At 42.8% G+C, this 21,248-nt stretch overlaps 1 protein-coding gene across 1 annotated transcript in view; it reads right to left on the bottom strand.

The window, feature by feature from the left end:
* Positions 1-472: 472 nt before the first annotated feature.
* Positions 473-21,248, bottom strand: part of efl1 (elongation factor like GTPase 1) — a 52,528-nt gene continuing 31,752 nt past the window's right edge. The window contains exons 16-22 of the mRNA XM_034561771.1: positions 19,861-20,008; positions 18,877-19,006; positions 18,500-18,614; positions 14,902-15,106; positions 13,875-14,392; positions 13,321-13,505; positions 473-1,038 (exon numbers count right to left, since the gene is read on the bottom strand). Of these exons, the coding sequence (XP_034417662.1) occupies positions 850-1,038; positions 13,321-13,505; positions 13,875-14,392; positions 14,902-15,106; positions 18,500-18,614; positions 18,877-19,006; positions 19,861-20,008 (1,490 nt within the window). The 3' untranslated portion in view covers positions 473-849. The remainder of the gene's footprint in view (positions 1,039-13,320; positions 13,506-13,874; positions 14,393-14,901; positions 15,107-18,499; positions 18,615-18,876; positions 19,007-19,860; positions 20,009-21,248) is intronic.

Here is a 21,248-nt window from a genome sequence, read left to right as displayed (position 1 = left end):
TTGATGGTCAGTATTACTGCACACTATTGTTTTGCTTTAAACACTAAAGACACCAATCAGATGTCTACATAAAGTTAGCAGACTTTTTGATACATTTTACTCTCAATATGTACATCATTCACCCCATTAATGAATTAAAAGCATTGTTGAATGAACATTAAGACAAACTGCAGCTCCACTGCTGCTGAGATGAGGGCCTCTTTGAAAATACACTTCTGATTGTTAAACAATTTCAGAGGACCACCTTCCAACATAAATGAGTGGAAATATGTGTTATGCCTGTCAGCAGTAACCAAAATAAATATTCTGCGCACCCCCACCATTACTGCCTGCTGTTATGAACCCAGATGAAATGTATTCAGCTCAACAACCGATCCTTTTTGTGTCACCACATGGAGGGAACGTTAGCTAGCTAACAGCGGTAGAACCTGTTTGCCTATGAGGATGTGCACTGGTGACATTCAAATAAAGATTTAAATTTGACTTTCTTTATTCATGTGAATTCTTTAACACATTTAGATATACAAGTGAGTAGCAGTGTATAATCCAAAATATTGTTTTTAAATTTAATCTCATCATTTGGGAGTACCGCCACAGCCCACTAGATGGCATTCTGAGGCCCACCGGTGATTGAGAAGCACTGCTGGGAAGTCACATTGTTGTTGTTTCTTTAGAATGTCTCCAGTTTGTGTTGACCAGACATTATTTCAGACATCCAACCAAAAACACAGCAAAAAGTGAAAATATGCCGACTCATGTCTGAGTTTCCTCATTCCTGCAGCAGGTGTACAGCACGTGTCAGCAGTGTCTCTCAGCCACTCTGGAGGGATCTTCTGTCTGTTTTCTTCTCTACTTGTTCTTGCCGAGTGTTCTCTGCTTCTCTGCATGCTCTACTATCTTCTCCTCCACGTAGAGGCCTTTGCGGCGGCGGACAGCATTCATGTATTTTAGGGACTGGTTTGCAGAGTCGGCTTTCTCCCCGAAGTGCAGGTATTCTTCCTCTGTGGTGGGAACCCAGTATGGATCACTGCTGATCACCTGGAGTACAGAAGGATAGAATATAGTCATGTTGTAGTCAGGTTAAACAACTCGTGACACACTCCCTACATGGAGAAGCAGCGTTCAGTTTTTCTGTTCCACATATCTGGAACAAGGTCCCTGAAAGCTGCAGGACCCTCAGAGACCCTCAGCTCCTTTAAATCAAGATTGAAGACTTTTCTGTTTGCTGTTGCCTTTTAATGGAAAAAGATTCAAGGATATCAATCAATTTCTGCATCTCACTACTGCATTTTATTTCTTTAACTGCACTGTAACGTTTATTCTATTTCTGCTTTTTGACGTATGCTCTTAAATCTTGCTTTCTTTTGCATTATGTTTTGATGCTTTTAATGGTTTTATGTGAAACATTTTGAATTGCCTTGTTGTTGAAATGTCTATGATGGCTGTAATGCAAAGCTACACTCTGTACCGCTTTATTCCACAAAGAGCTGGTTTTGGATCAGAGCAAAAGTGGGTGTTGGACTTTGTCTAGTCTTCTTTGTATTGTTCATTTAAGTGGTTATTCACACACACACTAAGAACTATTACAGTAGCAGATCAGGCAACTGGCTCTGGTTACACTTGGCCAGATGGCAGAGAGCCAGCTCCAACAACAAGCGGATTACTGGTCACACACACACACACACACACACACACACACACACACACACACACACACACACACACACACACACACACACACACACACACACACACACACACACACACACACACACACACACACACACACACACACACACACACACACACACACACACACACACACACACACACACACACACACAGTGTCAGACAGATGCTTTGTCTGATCAATACAAGACTTATTCACACTATTGTCCAGTCTGCAGATGAACAAAAGCTCCATTCTGATGGAAATCTAATGTAAACGTCCCCACAGGGGCCACGGACCCTCAGTTACACAACAATACAACGCTCAAAACCTGCTCCCGCTACACTCATTCATATGTTAATCCAATATCCTGGCCATATCAAATCACTGTCAGGAAGAATGTTGACGTCAACAATAAGCGAGTGCGCAGCAAAGTGCTGTAACATGGCGGGGGTTAAAATGATAGTACACATGCAAAAGGGCTACATGTCCTCTTCAGGCTCCATGGCAGCTACAGTTCACAAAGATCATTAACACGTTTATTTATGGTCAGAGTAAATTGTAAATTTCCCCACTGCGGGACTAATAAAGGATTATCTTAAATATTTGAAGCGTTGCTATTTTCAGATTTTGGTCCAAAATTGTGTGTGTCATGTGAAATTCAGTGACCTTACTCTTATTATTAGACTATTATTGGAGTAAAGCCTTGTTTAGTCACACTTTGCTCCGTAGAGCTGCGAGCATGAACGGAGCCGGTTACACTCTCTGCACTGCATTATTCTCCAGAACTCCAGAGGGCGTACAAACAAAATCTACTATGAAGAATCAAAAAGACACCAAGTGTAACCCAGAGATATGAACATAGACTGTAGGCGTAGATGGTATAAAGCCATAAACCAACCTCCACAAAGCTGAGGAGGGATTCTCGTCATCTGTAACTCATATCTCATATTCATGGACTCCTTTTATTGCCTTTGTACAAGCCTTGTGAAGAACCAAGTCAAGTATGCATTATAAAGAAACAAAGGTTGAATATATATGATCATTTACATTTTTAATTGCCTGCAAAAAGTTTACTCAAGATTTAGATTAAGACCTCTTGTTTCTAAAGCATCTAAAACAAATGGTCCTTCTTTGTATAATCCCTAGTAATGTACATACAGTTTTTATTGGGGAATATTAGTGACGTGTTTGAGCGCCAAGTTACAAAAATTCGGAGGTGCACAAACCAGTACACCACCCCACCCGGCCAAGATTACGTCATTATCTGGCACGCACCTCAGATTCACTATAGCAAGTATGAACTAAGCTTAAGTGTAACCCCCATTAAAAGAGCATGTGTACAGTTATGTTTTCTTTGTCAAAGCTCTAATACTCACATATATAACATTTAGATAACTCATTATGTGCCTCGTCATCATCTCAATTTGTCTTGTTCCCTTCTGATTTATCAGAATTTGTATCATCCTATTTAGCATCTTCCTCTATTACTGATGATAGAGGAACGTGTCTGTCGAGGACAGATTCTGAGGAAACCAAAGCGATGAATCAAACCTGGCTATGATCAGAATAATGCAGCTATTACAGGTGAGGACATTTCTCAATTCTAAGATGCATGGCGATGTATTTGTGATCAACTCTGCTTTGATGCAGGGACAAAACAGAACCGGTTGTTTGGTTGACAGGACATCAGTCAAAGTTTTCCTAATGTTGAATTCTTTAAGTCACGATATTGGCCATATTATACTACACAACATTTAAAAAATCAGGCATATCTTGTCTCAAAGCAGAACAATATGTTCACGCATTTGGTACTTCTAGACTACTGGATTTACTTATTATCATGCTGCTCTAATAAGTCTCTTGAATCTCTCCTGTTGATCCAGAATGCTGCAGACCAGATTACCCCACTAGAGAGCTCCGAGTACCCAGCAGGGTGAAGAGGGGGGTCGAGAGGGGCGGGGTGGGGCCCAGCAGGGTGAAGAGAGGGGTCGAGCTGTGCTGGGTGGGGCCCAGCAGGGTGAAGAGAGGGGTCGGGCTGTGCTGGGTGGGGCCCAGCAGGGTGAAGGAGAAGGGGCAGAGGTGGCCCAGAAAGTGGAGGACGGGATGACAGAGGTGGTCCAGCAGGTGGGGGGTAGGGGGACAGGGTTGTTCCAGGAAGTGGAGGAGGAGAGGGCTGGAGTGTCTCGGCAGGTGGAAGAGGAGGGGGCAGGGAAGGAAAGATGTGGGCAGGAGGCGGGTGTTGTGTGGTCAGACGTTGAGGTTGACATGGAGGAGGATGAGGAGAAGGGTCAGGGTTACCGTCTGAAGAGGAAGAGCATGGAGGATGAGGAAAGCTCACGGGCCAAGAAGGGAGCTTCGGGTAAGGGGGACGAGGAGTCTGAGTCCAGTATGGAGGAGGACTCATTCTCTGATGAAGGTGAGGAGCACCCAGACGTGTACAGTGTGGACGAATTAAAAGGTTTCTAGGTAGGACTAAGAACCAGAGGACTTTAATAGAGGATCACTTCTCGGACTTGCCGAGACTTGTTAAGTCCATCTGGCTCCACATGGCCAATAAGGCCGTGAAGAGTTTTACCGATCGAGAGCGCTGGAGGTTGAGGAAGATCGCTGTTACTGTCGGTAAAGCGATTAAGGAGCATGAGGCATATTTGAAATGCAAGGGCCGACGTCCAGAGGAGCTCTCTCTCTCTCTCTCTCTCCCTCTCTCTCTCTCTCCCTCTCCCTCTCTCTCTCCCTCCCTCTCTCTCTCTCTCTCTCTCCCTCCCTCTCTCTCTCTCTCCCTCTCTCTCTCTCTCTCCCTCTCTTCCTCTCTCCCTCTCTTCCTCTCTCCCTCTCTCCCTGGATATCATGGTCCTGCCTGACACCTCCTGCTATTATCATTATTAGTTGCATTGCTATTAGTATTGCCAATATCATTACTACTTCTGTTTTTATGGTTCTACTACATCGACTGTTGCTGCCATTTTTAACTTTTTCATCATGCCTACTAATTAGATGAATCATTTCTATCATATTCATTGAATGGGTTGTAACTCTGGTTTGTTTCTCATTCTGGTCACATGACATCTATTGCACTTCTGTACATCCGGGGAGAGGGATCCTCCTCTGTTTTCTCCCTGTGAAATTTGTGATTTAAATAAACTGAATTGAAGAGTACCATATTACCCCACTAGAGAGCGCATAGTACTATATTACCACACTACGGAGCTCATCGTACCATAGCTATGCTGATGACACCCAACAGATTCTCTCGTTTCTATAATCTGAAACACAGGTAGCATCACGAATCTCTGCCTGTCTGTCTGACATCTCTCAGTGGATGTCTGATTGACATCTCTCAGTGGATGTCTGACCGACATCTCTCAGTGGATGTCTGACCGACATCTCTCAGTGGATGTCTGACTGACATCTCTCAGTAAATGTCCGCATACCACCTGAAAATTAACCCGGACAAGACTGAACTTCTCCTTCCAGGAAAAGGCTCTCCCACCCACGACCTGACTATTAACTTCAACAACTCAGTGTTGGCCCCGCCCCCGACTGCCAGGAACCTCGGTGTGACATCTGTCAGTCAACTCTCCCTGACTGCCAACATTATCGCAATAACACGCTCCTGTAGGTACATGCTGTACAACATCAGGAGAATACGACCTCTTCTCACTCAGAAGGCGGCACAGGTTCTGGTCTAATTGCACTTTAGTAGCATTCATTTCATAGTATTCTATAGAGACTGTGTCTGTCCCACGGCCACTTAAATTAATTAAATCAAAAGTAACCAGAAGAGGAGTCATACAAAATAACCTCATACAGGTTAACATCACTACTGCCACAGTGCAACAAAAGAAGATAATTAAATGTGGACTCCTAAATATTAGATCTCTGTCATCTAAAGCTGTAAATGATTTAATATCAGACAATCACATTGATTTATTGTGTCTTACTGAAACCTGGCTGAGCCATGAAGAATATGTCAGCCTAAATGAATCAACTCCTCCAAGTCATATTAATACTCACATTCCTCGAGGCACCGGCCGAGGAGGTGGAGTAGCAGCCATCTTTGACTCAAGCCTATTAATGAATCCTAAACCTAAACTAAACTACAACTCATTTGAAAGCCTTGTTCTTAGTCTTTCACATCCAACCTGTAAAACATTACAGCCAATTCTATTTGTTATACTGTACCGGCCACCAGGTCCATATTCAGAATTTATATCTGAATTTTCAGAGTGTTTATCAAGTTTAGTCCTTAAAACTGATAAGGTTATTATTGTAGGAGATTTTAATATTCATGTGGATATTGATAATGATTGCCTTAGTACTGCATTTATCTCATTGTTGGACTCGATTGGCTTCTGTCAGAGAGTACAGAAACCCACTCACTGCTTTGGCCACACCCTCGACCTTGTTCTTGCATATGGCATTGACATTGAGCATTTGGAGGTCTTCCCACAGAACCCTCTTCTGTCAGACCATTACCTCATAACTTTTGAGTTTATACTCCCAGAGTGTACACCGTTAGTCAAAAGTTTCTACACCAGATGTCTAACTGACAGTGCTGTAGCTACATTTAAAGAAGAGATTCCTTCTGCATTTGATTCAATACCACGTCTCAATGTGACGGAGGACTCCTGTGCTAACTTTAGTCCGTCCCAGATTGATCATCTTGTCGATAGTGCTACAGGCTCACTGAGAATGACACTAGACTCGATAGCCCCACTGAAGAAGAAGACAGTGAGGCAAAGGAGGTTTGCTCCCTGGTAGAACCCTCAGACCAGCAAACTAAAGCAAACTTCATGAAAGCTCGAAAGCATATGGCGTTCCACCAATCTGGAAGAATCACGCTTAGTTTGGCGAGACAGCCTTAAAACATATAAAAAGGCTCTCCGTAATGCCAGAGCAGCCTATTACTCATCAGTAATAGAGAAAAATAAGAACAACCCCAGGGTTCTCTTTAGCACTGTAGCCAGGCTGACAGAGAGTCACAGCTCTGTGGAGCCGTGTATTCCTATAGACCTCAGTAGTAATGATTTCATGAACTTCTTCAATGAAAAGATTTAAACTATTAGAGGCAAGATTGATGATCTCTTGCCCTCAACCACTGCCGACACCATAGCACAGAGACAGCACTGGTGAAAATTACAAATGACTTCCTAATTGCATCAGATAAAGGACTCATCTCTGTACTGGTCTTGTTAGACCTTAGTGCTGATAAAGGACTCATCTCTGTACTGGTCTTGTTAGACCTTAGTGCTGATAAAGGACTCATCTCTGTACTGGTCTTGTTAGACCTTAGTGCTGATAAAGGATTCATCTCTGTACTTGTTTTGTTAGACCTTAGTGTTGATAAAGGACTCATCTCTGTACTGGTCTTGTTAGACCTTAGTGCTGCGTTCGACACCATTGACCATAACATCCTATTACAGAGACTGGATCAGTCGATTGGCATTTCAGGTACCGCACTAAGTTGGTTTAAATCCTATTTATCAGATCGATCTCAATTTGTATTTGTAAACAATGAAGCCTCAATGACCACCAACGTTAATCACGGAGTTCCACAAGGTTCTGTGCTTGGACCAATTTTATTTACCTTATATATGCTTCCTTTGGGCAATATTATCAGGAAACACTGCATAAACTGCATTTTTATATCTACGTAACATTTCAAAAATCAGGCACATCTTGTCTCAAAAAGATGCAGAAAAGCTGGTTCACGCGTTTGTTACTTCCAGACTAGATTACCGCAACTCCTTATTATCAGGCTGCTCTAATAAGTCTCTTAAGTCCCTCCAGTTGATCCAGAATGCTGCAGCTCGTGTACTCACAAAAACTAAGAAAAGAGATCACATGACTCCTGTATTAGCTGCTCTGCACTGGCTCCCTGTAAAATCAAGAATCACATTTAAAATTCTTCTCCTCACCTACAAAGCCTTGATTGGTGATGCACCATCATATCTTAAGGAGCTTGTAGTACCATACTGCCCCACTAGAGAGCTGTGCTAAATAAATGCGGGGCTACTTGTGGTTCCTAGAGTCCTAAAAAGTAGGATGGGAGCCAGAACCTTCAATTATCAAGCTCCTCTTTTATGGAACCAGCTTCCACTTTCAGTCCTGGAGGCAGACACAGTCACCTCATTCAAGAATAGACTTAAGACTTTCCTCTTTAATAGTGCTTATAGTTAGGACTGAATCAGGTTTGCCCTGGTCCAGCCCCTTGATATGCTAGTATAGGTTTATAGGCTGCTGGGGGACATCTTAGGATACACTGAGCACCTATCTCCTCTTCTCTCTCTCTGTCTGATGCCTGGTGAGCCGGCCTCCCGCGTTGGCCCTGCTGATGCCCCGCCCCCTCCCCCTCCTTCTGTTTCATGGATTGGAGATCCATTCATACATTGTCATATTCATGTAATGTGTTTATGTAACTTTGTAACTCTGTTCATTCTGTACACATGACATATATTCTTCTGTCCATCCGGGGAGAGGGATCCTCCTCTGTTGCTCTCCTGAAGGGTTCTTCCCTTTTTTCCCTGTCAAAGGTTTTTTTTGGGAGTTTTTCCTGATTCGATGTGAGGTCAAAGGTCAGGGATGTCGTATGTGTACAGATTGTAAAGCCCTCTGAGGATAATTTGTAATTTGTGATATTGGGCTATACAAAATAAACTGAATTGAAATTGAATTTAATTGAAAGTTTGGCTTACTTGAAGAAATTGTACTTCCTTGATTCTTGTTGTTTTGAGTTTGTACTCATTGTTGAATGCACTTATAAGTTGCTTTGGATAAAAGCATCAGCTAAATTAAATGTAATGTAATAGTACCGTATTACCCCACTAGAGAGCTCATAGTACCATATTGCCCCACTAGAGAGCTTATAGTACCACGTTACCCCACTAGAGAGCTTATAGTACCATGTTACCCCACCATGTTACCCCACTAGAGAGCTTATAGTACCATGTTACCCCACTAGAGAGTGTATAGTACCATGTTACCCCACTAGAGAGTTCATAGTACCATGTTACCCCACTAGAGAGTTTATAGTACCATGTTACCCCACTAGATAGTTTATAGTACCACATTACCCCACTAGAGAGCTCATAGTACCATGTTACCTCACTAGAGAGCTTATAGTACCACATTACCCCACTAGAGAGCTTATAGTACCATGTTACCCCACTAGAGCGCTTATAGTACCATGTTACCCCACTAGAGAGTGTATAGTACCATGTTACCCCACTAGAGAGTTTATAGTACCATGTTACCCCACTAGAGAGCTCATAGTACCATGTTACCCCACTAGAGAGCTCATAGTACCATGTTACCCCACTAGAGAGCTCATAGTACCATGTTACCCCACTAGAGAGTTTATAGTATCATGTTACCCCACTAGAGAGTTTATAGTACCATGTTACCCCACTAGAGAGCTCATAGTACCATGTTACCCCACTAGAGAGCTCATAGTACCATGTTACCCCGCTAGAGAGTTTATAGTACCATGTTACCCCACTAGAGAGTTTATAGTACCATGTTACCCCACTAGAGAGCTTATAGTACCATGGTACCCCACTAGAGAGCTTATAGTACCATGTTACCCCACTAGAGAGCTTATAGTACCATGTTACCCCACTAGAGAGCTTATAGTACAATGAGGCTCTAAAATGGCTTTAAAATAAACACTGAAACATTCGAATCACAGTGAGACTATGCTGACAGATTCATCTCTCTCTCTCCACAACAACAACGGACCCATTCTCTCAACAGACACTGTCCATCATGTCCATATGGCCAAAGAGTGTGTGTGTGTGCCTACTGCAGCTAGAGCAGACCAGCAGCAGGAATAACGGTTTCACACAAATGGTGTCTGTCGGTTCTAATCCCAGCTCCCCCAGGGAACCGTCTCATTAACCCTAACCCTCGTTGACCTACAGCCCTACATAACAGTGACTTCAAAAACTATTTTTCTAGAAACCATAGCAGCCCATTTATCAAGTACTGAATGCATTTTTGTATAGTGGATGAATGATTTCAAGTTAAAGACATACATTCAGTTGCCAGTTTATTAAGTTATCCTAACAAAAAGCAACGCAGTCCATTACAACTGTTGTAAATGTCATCCCCTCATCAAGTTTCCATTGTTTAATCTGCTTTCGAGATGTGTTGACTCAACCTTTTGTTTAATTTGGAGGTTGTAGTTTGTGGTGTTGTTGAACTGTATTGGTTGTACTGACAGTTGTTCTATTGTTTTGTCTACCCCATTTATATCAGTAAGGATAGATTACATAACAGACATACTTGTCTGTTTACTACAGTTCAACTACTCCTCTGGTTGTATAGAAGTCTATGCTGCATGTGATGAAGCTGCATTCTCTCTCCTGACCACCAGGGGGCGACTCCTCTGGTTGTATAGAAGTATATGCTTCATGTGTTAAAGCTGCATTCTCTCTTCTGACCACCAGGGGACTCCTCTGGTTGTATAGAAGTCTATGCTTCATGTGTTAAAGCTGCATTCTCTCTACTGACCAACAGGGCGCGACTCCTCTGGTTATATAGAAGTCAATGAGAACATTATTCTACTTCTCTCTTGATTTATTCCCTGAGTAAACATTGTAAACATGAGTTTATGGTTTCAATCTCTAGTTTCAAGTCTTCTTCAATACAGCATGATGTTATGTCCATTCAGAGTCAAACCGACCATAAAGCAGGGTATGCTTTCAGGCGGGGCTACAAGGCGATTGACATGTCTCTACCCGGCGTTGTCAGCTTTTAGTTCTACTGAATGACCCTCAGCTGTTCATTTTTTCAGATGAATAATTTGTTTAAAGCATGTTTTTGCTATTATACGCTACTATTTTTTGCCCTTTAGTCCCAGCTAGCTAACATGAGCATGTTTATCGCTAGTTAAATTAGTCGTCCCAATTAATGACAGTTAACAGAAATTACGAATAGCTAGCTAGCGTTATCTGGTGACTTAGTGTTTGCTATGCTAATGAACCCTGGCCCCACGAGGCCTTGCTCCTCCAGAGCTTCAACAACTTGTCCAAATATGGTCACTTCTGGTTTGGGCGTAGTCCAAATGCCAAACCTGAGTCTCCAAAGCCAGACTTCTTTTATACAATCTGTGGGTCAGAAAAAAGTTGGCAAAATAGCCAAGAGTTTTATGTCATGGGCAAATTTATGGAAAACGAGGACAACACAAATCAGACATGAAGTTCTACAATAATAAGGGATACTTATGGTGTTTTGAAGTGGCTTTGTTTTAATTACTTCTCCATAGTCAGTGTAGCGTCCAAAACTTGTACCAGAGTGTAAACCTTAAGCTGGTCCTATGCACAGAGCTCACACCAACATCGCTCGCAAAAAAGTGAATTATTGATCCAATTTCCCTCGTGCTTCCATTCTTCCTAACAGTAATGCCGTTTGTCTCGACACACTCAAAAGGTCTAGAGGTTAATCCACAATTCGTTCCACAACATAATCCACATAACAACATAATCCACATAACACGATCAGAAAACTGTTCGGCTCCACTTTGCTCCAGATACTACCAACAGCCGCAAATAACTGTCAAAACGTGTAATTAGAGTGACGGCAGTCTGTCACTTACGTTTATTTCTTATAATACAAGATGATAACATCATCCTTGTAACATTCAAAGTAGAAACACATCTGATTAAAGTTCAAAATGTACATGCAATAAATATTTTACTGCAAATGGAATTTGGCTCTTTGTTAGTGTATTACTACAGTAGATTACTGGAGTAAAGATGTAGACCTACAAATGTATGTTTTAATTAAGAATATTTTCACTGCTTTACCTTGCTGTCGGACTTGCCCTTCCTGATGGGTAACTGAACTCAAAGCGAAACTTCTTATCAAAGCCACGAGACTCCACTGACAAAAACAGTCATTTTACTTCTGAGAAAACAGGAGTTGCTGGACTGCTTCTGTCGGTTAGTCCCCACAGCGTCTACTGTAGGTAATATACAGACAGTGGATAAGTACCACACTTCTAAACATCTGAACTATTCTTTTAAACCCCTGAAGAGAAAAAAAAAATGCTGACAAAAAATCAAGTATTGGAGCTGCTCTGAATAAAATCTCCCCAGGAAAGTGATTGGTATGAGACATGGACAAATTACTAGAATCGTTCCAGCAGTAGTGCTTTGGGAGATTTGAGGGACCGCTATGACCTTCAATAGGGTTTACGTGATTGAGTAGTGCTAGCCAGCTTCTTCACTGGAACCGATTGACCTATTATATAATTACCAAAACCAAATGGTATCCTACTCATAATAAATGGGAAATGTACTTGTACACAGCCTACGGGAGCAATATGTGGGTTACAATAAGTCTCTTGCCCAAGGACACATCGACAGAGTAGTGGAGCCGGGTATCGGACTGCTGATTCTTTGCATGACGTACAACCCGTTCTAGCACTGAGCCACAGTCGCTCTTACGCTGTTACTGCTGTGTATGAATGGGTGTTAATGGTTAGATGATGATGGTCAGGTGGTACCTTACATGGTAGCTCCTGACCATCAGTCGCTCTTACGCTGTTACTGCTGTGTATGAATGGGTGTTAATGGGTGAATGATGACAAGTAGTGTGAAAGAGTTTTGGATGGTCAAGACAAGGAAAGTATGACATTTAAGAGGAAATAGTTTCTTTTTTTTAGGATTTTCACGATTATTAATCGGAGTAATTATATTAGGCCTTTAGCCAATACAATTAAATATTAATTATCATCAACTATTTCCTCTTACTTTGTTTAAATCATCTACAATGGTTATTTGCATAACAACACACAATTCAAATAAGTAGGAAATAAGAGATTGTATTTTTTATAGATACTAAATCTTGTCATTTGTAGTTCAAAGCTGTGTGTTTAAAGCAAGTGTTAGGAAGTTAAACAGGACATCATTCATCGCTAATATCTATTTTATATTGCTGTAAAAACAATATATAACAACAATATTGCTGTTTTTTACTTTAGTTTAAATTTTACAAGATTTTATTTGAATAAATCAGTGACTTTATAATGTACTTTCATCCAACACTAATTTTTACTAATGGAGCTTGAACACACCACAATGTAAATCAATAGAACCTCTGTACCAGACCCATACGGCCTTGCTCTATATGTCATAACAGCTGTTGTAGTCAACGTCACCATCTCTCCTCCTGATGATTTCAACACGATGATTTGTTGTTCACATGTTGGATTATCAGACCAGCGATTATCTTCACATCGCATATTTTTTACTGAATCTAGGCCGATGACAATCAGTCAAACTTTTTTTGATGGTATGATTTTTAAAGTGTGTAATTAATCTATGCTCCTTCAGTGCTGATTTAAGGATCTTTGTGGCAGAGATAATGCTGGAGAGTTGGTTCCGGCTCAAATGTTAAAAACAATGCTTCATGTGGCTGGCACGACTCTCTCGAACACACAAAACAAACCGGCACACACACACATGTGAGACGGGACTCACAACATGTCTCAATGCAGGAATCAGGATCTGGTTATGAAACCATCAAATATGAAAAGATCGTTGGGGTTTGTGTATCCATACAATTTTGCCACACAAAATATTGCGATAGCACGTGGTGTCAAGTTTTCCCCAACCCCTTTATCTCCATATGTATATAATACTCGCCTCCCAGTGGCTGAAGACCAGCTGTGGACTGGCCAAGCCGCTGGTCTTCTTGCGGAACTCGTCGGCAAATCCAAAGCTCTCAGCCACCGGCAGAACGGCCTTGATGATGAACATGTCCGTCCCTTCCTTCATCTCTTCATGGAGGACCCGACCCTCTCGCTTCCCCAGTACACCATACACTCGGCCTGGTAAAGGAAGAGGCAAAGGGTCAGGACACACCTGGTAAGGGGGAGTTTTTCCTGAGATGTGAGGGTCAAAGGTCAGAGGATGTTGTATGTGTACAGATTGGAAAGCCCTCTGAGGCAAATTTGTAATAAAAGTCAATTTGACAATAATACCATTTTAGTTATTGGTCCCTTTGACCTTGGTGAAGGTGTGGAAGTAGACTTTGAACTTCTCTCTCTTCATGTAAACAATCAAGTGCAAAACACTAAAGCCGTGTCTATTTTTATTTTTACGTAGAAACAAAACAAAAAAAACGAATGAAACGAATCAGTCAGACCAAGAATATTTTCTTTGTTTGGCAGAAATTGGTTGACAATGCTCTCTCTTACCCAGCACATCAGCGGTGGCCATTATCTCGCAGGTATACATGGCAACCATGAGTCTCTGGGGCTGAGCCTGGAAAGCGTGACGGCAGGCCTCCTTCATGGCAGCAATCAGCTGGCCTGAGACCGGCCCGTAGCAGTCAGCTGATGCAGCCTCTGGCCTGCGCCTGGCCTGGATCGGCCCTGCTGTCGCTCCCTCCTCCAGTGTCTCACTGCTTCCCTCCACTTTGCTGTCTTCTAAAGTCCCATGGGCTATGGAGTCCTCCTCCAAGGAGTCCTGATGTTGTGGCGAGGCTGGAGACTGGATGTCCCACTTCTCCACAGAGAAGCAAACTCCCATCAGTGGCTCCTCACACATTGGCCCCGCCAGAGTGGCGAGCTGGAAGCCGCTGACGATGCTGTTGTCCAAGTCTCGTATAACCTGAGCTCCAGCCTCGCCAGCTTTGACTACTCTGCCCAAACACTGCCACACCGAGGGCCGCTGGTAGCCCTCCACACTGTTTAGCAGAATGTTGGGACCAATTCTGAAAACAGTAAAAATAAAATAACTAAATCATTATTTTGTGTTAATATAAACTCCAGGTATGTAGTGCTGCCTCATTCCAAAGTATTTTCTTAAGATTCAAAAAAAAAAATGCAAGTGCTTATCTGCTTTGAAGTGACAAGAAATACATTATTTTTAGCTGCAATAATTGAGATTTGCTGGCCACTAGAAGACAGTCCAACCAGCTGTACACACACCAATGACATATTATCACCACAGAAATTTGCAATAGCGACTTCTAACTCAAATAAAATAAAATATGTATAAAAACAGAGCAAATGAGGAATAAAGGCCCGTCTTAAATACAGGTCATGTAGGTCCTACAGTAGAGTTAAATAAAGGCCACACTTCCTGTAGGAAAAGGTTCTTATAGTCAGTAGAATGTTCTGTTCCATATGAGCCAAACTGAGCACATTTTGCCTCCCCTGATTCATGTCCTTGGAGGAGTCACATAACATTTGAACCATGTTGCTAAAGACAGTGTCAGACCTGCGAGGCCCAAAGGCCCAGACCCGGTCCACAGCATTCCTCCACTTCCTCCCCTGCAGCAGAATCTCCAGCTGGGTCTTGAGTCCAATGATGGCCTCCAGGGTCCTGTGGCTGATGTCTAGGCTCTTCCCCTCCCTCAAGGACATGTTTATCTGCTCCAGGGTCCGAATCAGCTCCGCGCTCCTCTCCAACAGACTGGTCACTTCTAACAGGAAAAGCATGGCAAGTGGCAAAGTGTCATAGAATAGTGACATTACGACACTTTACACCTCTCACTCCATTATAGTTTCAATCATTTAAGAAAACAAATCACTGCAAGCTGGTTTTCTATCCAAACACTAGTTACCCTTATTATAGGGTGCAGGTGTAAATCAATCTCTGGTTCGCTAAAATAAAGGCCAAAAGGGGATGTATGCCATCAGAGTGGAGTTTCATCAACAGGCAAAGAAACAACACTTCCACTAGTCATGGTTTGGAATCATAAAAACATGAGGAAAGTGTGCAAAGTTTGTTTGGAAAGCTAAACATGTGATCATTAAGCTGACATGTTTGTTTCAGTAAACCCACGACCTGACTACCACCTTCAACAACTCTGTGTTGGCCCCGACTGCCAGGAACCTCGGTGTGACGCCTGTCAGTCAACTCTCCCTGACTGCCAACGTCACCGTGACAACACGCTCCTGTAGGTACATGCTGAACATCAGGAGAATGAGTCCCCCAGAAGGCGGCACAGGTTCTGGTCATTTCACGCCTAGACTACTAATTCACCCACAGTCCTCCACTCCTCCACTCCTCCACTCCTCCACTCCTCCACTCCTCCACTCCTCCACTCCCTTCACTCCCTTCACTCCCTCCACTCCCTTCACTCCCTTCACTCCCTCCACTCCCTCCACTCCCTTCACTCCCTTCACTCCCTTCACTCCCTTCACTCCCTTCACTCCCTCCACTCCCTCCACTCCCTTCACTCCCTTCACTCCCTTCACTCCCTTCACTCCCTTCACTCCCTTCACTGGTTACAGGCGGCTGCAGCAGCCACTTCAAAACATTGGTTCTTGCGTACCGTACTGGGAACAGATCGGGTCCGGTCTACATCCAGGACATGGTCTAACCTCACACCCAGGACATGGTCTAACCTCACATCCGGGACATGGTCTAACCTCACACCAGGACATGGTCTAACCTCACACCCAGGACATGGTCTAACCTCACACCCAGGACATGGTCTAACCTCACACCCAGGACATGGTCTAACCTCACACCCAGGACATGGTCTAACCTCACACCCAGGACATGGTCTAACCTCACACCAGGACATGGTCTAACCTCACACCCAGGACATGGTCTAACCTCACACCCAGGACATGGTCTAACCTCACACCAGGACATGGTCTAACCTCACACCCAGGACATGGTCTAACTCCACACCCAGGACATGGTCTAACCTCACACCCAGGACATGGTCTAACCTCACACCCAGGACATGGTCTAACCTCACACCCAGGACATGGTCTAACTCCACACCCAGGACATGGTCTAACCTCACACCAGGACATGGTCTAACCTCACACCCAGGACATGGTCTAACCTCACACCCAGGACATGGTCTAACCTCACACCCAGGACATGGTCTAACCTCACACCCAGGACATGGTCTAACCTCACACCACGACATGGTTTAACCTCACATCCACGACATGGTCTAACCTCACACCCAGGACATGGTCTAACCTCACATCCTGGACATGGTCTAACTCCACACCCAGGACATGGTCTAACCTCACACCCAGGACATGGTCTAACCGTACACCCAGGACATGGTCTAACTCCACACCCAGGACATGGTCTAACCTCACACCCAGGACATGGTCTAACCGTACACCCAGGACATGGTCTAACCGTACACCCCAGCTCGTTCACTTCGCTCGGCTTCGGCCAATCAGCTTGTAGCTCCTTCACTTCGAGCTAAACACTCAACAAAGTCACGACTGTTTGCTGTGCTGGCTCCTCATTGGTGGAACGAGCTCCCCATTGACATCAGGACAGGAAGTCTCTACAGACTAAAAACACATCTTAGTGACTATACCTTGAATAAAAACAGATTAGCACTTCAGTGGCACTTGAATGGCACTTACTTATGGTATTACTTATGGTATTTTTATAGTTTGGCTTTCTTGAAGAAACGTTACTTTCTTGATTCTTGTTGTTCTGAGTTCGGACTCATGGTTTAATGCACTTATTGTAAATCGCTTTGGATAAAAGCGTCAGCTAAATGACATGTAATGTAATGTAATGTAAAGTAAACAAAAAAGTTTCAGTTTCATCTCATAACTTTATCGTCCATTTATTTTTTAACGCAACACAATCTGTGCTTGTTGGACAAAACAACTTTGAGATGTTTACAGATATCATTACATGTCATTTAGCTGAGGCTTTTATCCAAAGCGACTTACAATCATGTTACATTCATACACCGTAGAACAGCTACAGGGAACAACTCAGGGTTAAGTGTCTTGCTCAAGGACACATCAACTAGGGCGGGGATTGAACCACCAACCCCCTGATTGAAAGACGGACCCAACTTTCCCCATGATTATTGCCGTTATTGCCCTTCAAAACAAAAGCTCAACATTGAGCATGAATTGAGAGAAGCCGTATCAAGTCTGCAACCCAGTTTAAAAAGATTTGTAGTGGAAAGCCGGCTCAATGCAGCCACTAATACTCATACAACGTGATGGCTCACACTTATCTCCACTAATTTTGTTTTGTTTTGTATAGGTTGCAAGTTATTGTTGTTATGAAAGGATATGCAGTGTCAAACTCAGTAAAACTCATTATAGCCAAATATTTGAACTTATTTTGTTTAGTTGTTCACAGATTGCACTTTATTGTTATATCTTCAACAGATATTCAGTACAAAACAGGTTCATGGCAGCCACAATAAGCTATGTTTTGCTAAATATTAGTTATTTTTTGCACAGATAGAACTTTGATTGCACATTTTATTAGTTTTTGTCTGTTGGAGCAATCGGGTTTATTTAAAGTGATTGCAATGTTCTTTATTCTATTATTTGAGCACAGATGGAGGAGTCACAAAAAGTTATTTCAATACAAATCCAAGTAAAGGAATATAATATTCATAATATAATCACCTGAAACTAAGAACCGTAGTGTTTTCATTAGCTTAGAAAAAGGCATTTAGTCCACCATTTTTCACCGCCATGTTTCTACAGCAGCCAAGAACGGTCAAACCAACACTGGATCTGTAGAGAGCCTTTCATGTTTTATGTTATCTGAAGGTAGTGATGCATTCCAAAACTTGGTATTAAATTATTAAAGATTGTTATTTTGATAAACCCAGACGTTACGGGTGCTTTTTAATGTTTTGATGTAGTTTATTATCACACTGCAGCATCTCCACTACACACAGACTCAAAGCGTGAGAGAGTGGCTGCTGTGCTGAACCAGGCGAAGGGAAAGATCCTCAAGTTGACATCGACTACGCTTGTTACTGGAGTTGTAATCAAATATTTGGGATTAAAAAGTAAAATACGTTATCAGACTTGTAAACGAAAGTGAAATCTCTACGTCCAGGTCTTACCCTGTGGCAGGGGCATGGCTCGGATGCTGACTGTGGCCAGTCGGTTGGGAGTGGTGAGGGTGACCAGACCACCGGAGTCCACATGCAGGGTGGCAGACGAACGACCTTCTTTCACCTTGACAGACACACACACACCTAATTATTCCACCATGGTAATGTAACCTGTACAAATAAACAGAAAACTTTCTTTGAAAAAATAATAATAATAATAATAATAATTAATATACTGTGTGTGTGTGTGTGTGTATATATATATATATATATATATATATATATATATATATATATATATATATATATATATATATATATATATATATACACACACACACACACACACACACACACATACACATACACATATATAGTTGACTGACCTGGTGAATGATGGCTATTTTGTGCTGCTTGCCCAGGTCTTCATTCACCATGTCCACTTTTGGAGGACGTACCACCGTTTCTCTGAATGGAATGATGGGCTTGGAGGCGCTGATCTCAATTTTAGCAAACCTTCAAAAAGACATGTGAAAATCCTTTTATTGACACTAATGGCGGTTTGATCTCCATCGTCCGCGTCATGCCACTTTGATATTGTCATGCATATATAATATTAAGTTACTCAAGATATAATTTGAGAACTGAGAATAAAATACATTTCAAGTGATGGATTCACACCCAGTCCCCACATAATTTGGATGTGGGTAGTGATTTTAGGCTGTAAAGACCACAGCTGTGCTGCGATAAGAATAAAGAAACATAATCAAAGGAGAAACGCAACTTGACGCCAACCGCTAAGCGGCGATCAGACCCACAACCACGGGAAGAAGAAGCTTATACACCATGTCACATTGCACTGTTTACTGAGCAGCTATGGAGATACGGGATGATCTTCTCACTGAGTCAACCCTGCCATCAAAAACACTGCTTTAGAGAACAAGGCTGATGTACCCACGGGAGTGGGAAATAGACACAAATGAAAAGTCATTATAAGGTGCTATTGTAGGAGATTAAAGCCTATTTCAATAATTCCCAGTTTTTTTTGGAACTGGTTACAATGCAAAATGATTTCTCTCCACAAAACAATAATTTGTATTTAACTGCAATGCCCAATAAATACAAGGTTACTCTAAACATATACCGCCTGAGAAGACCTGCAGTGTCCAGACCATATTTGATGACCTCTCAGTATATGAAATCACTGTATTTAACCTTCACTAGCTAAGCACTTACATGTGCAGGAGCCCAGAAAAGAGACACATGACAAAGACAGAAGTATGCAGTAGACTGGGCTTTACTTACACATGACTATGGCACAATGGTGAAAGCACACAAGCAGAGATAAAGAGACATTTGAACACACTGACCGGTCTCTGAGGTCGTCCAGGCAGCGTTGGAGATGAACCTCACCAGCAGTGACGAGAACATGTTCTCCTGTTTCCTGAATCAGAACCTCAGCGCAGGGATCTGCCTGGTTCAACAGACGCATTCCACGCACCAGCTTTGGCATCTCACCTAGTACACAAACACATCATGATCTGGTTTCCTTAGTCTGAATGAGCAGTTTATTGTACAACTGCATGTCAATAGTGGGGAAAAAAACAACAAAATAAATCTAACGCCTCGGGGGGGTACTACTATAGATACTATCCTGAGAGGATAGTATCTATAGGCTTTGCTCCCAATAACAATAACATTTGTAAGAAAAAACTTGTTCTCAAGGAACCACATCGCTTCAACACAGTGCAAAATACATACATTACATAAGTATGCATTTATGTACATTAAAGAACACAAAAAACACGAAAGAAAACACATGCATCTTTCTGGACCTTCAATTGGCTGAGGGCATCGCATGGTGTCACAGCTCCTATGTGAGGGGGGCACTGTTTTAAATCATTAGTTTAGAGTCCCCGACATCAACTCCCTTAAGCTATTGTTGATGGTTAATTCTGCCACAATCTTGAGGTGAGATCTTGGGGATCTGTGTGTTCAATTTTGAGTTATATGCTATTTAAAAATCAAAAAGTATATTCTGGGCCTTTACTTGTCTGATCTCTGCTGTGTCTCTCCCCCCATCCCAGTGTCCTCACTGTTTTTCCCTTCATTGTGTTTCCCGTTGGTCCCCTGTTTGTCCTTTGTGTGTGTATGTGTGTTTTTGTCTGCCGGGCGTGGCTCTTCATCCTGTTGAGGGCTGAATCAGGTTTGCCCTGGTCCAGCCCCTAGATATGCTGCTATAGGCGTATAAGCTGCTGGGGGACGTTTTAGGATACACTGAGCACCTATCTCCTCTTCTCTCTCTCTCCTTCACATCTCTCCATTGCACATTACTAACTCTACTTCCTCCCTGGAGTCTTTGTGACATCACGTCTCAGAGGGTCCATTGGACCTGGCTGTGTCTGAAGCTGGTCCTGGGTCCTGACCCCTTGCCCCTGCTTCCTGCATCCAACCCCTGGTCTGGACCTGGCCTCCTTCCCAATGGCCCTGCCTCCTTCTCTGTGCCTCCTGTCTCAAAGGCTTGGTCTCATTGGTCCGGCCTCTTTGGCGATGCCTCCTGCCTGGTTGGGGGTCCGGGGTCCGGCCTCCTGCCTCCGTGGCCCTGCCCTCTGCCATGGCCCATTCCATCCAATTTTTCCTCATTTGTGTCACCCTTTTCAAGGCCGTTTCTTTTATACACGTATGTTACGACCTGTGTACCCATAGGCACCATCTATAGGCCGTAACATAAGACTGAGAACGAAATGCACCGCTTCAA

Source organism: Cyclopterus lumpus, chromosome 3, assembly GCF_009769545.1.
Source record: "Cyclopterus lumpus isolate fCycLum1 chromosome 3, fCycLum1.pri, whole genome shotgun sequence".
Taxonomy (NCBI): domain Eukaryota; kingdom Metazoa; phylum Chordata; class Actinopteri; order Perciformes; family Cyclopteridae; genus Cyclopterus; species Cyclopterus lumpus.
Note: the sequence above shows the minus strand (reverse complement) of the source record. Positions and strands in the feature narration are given on the sequence as shown.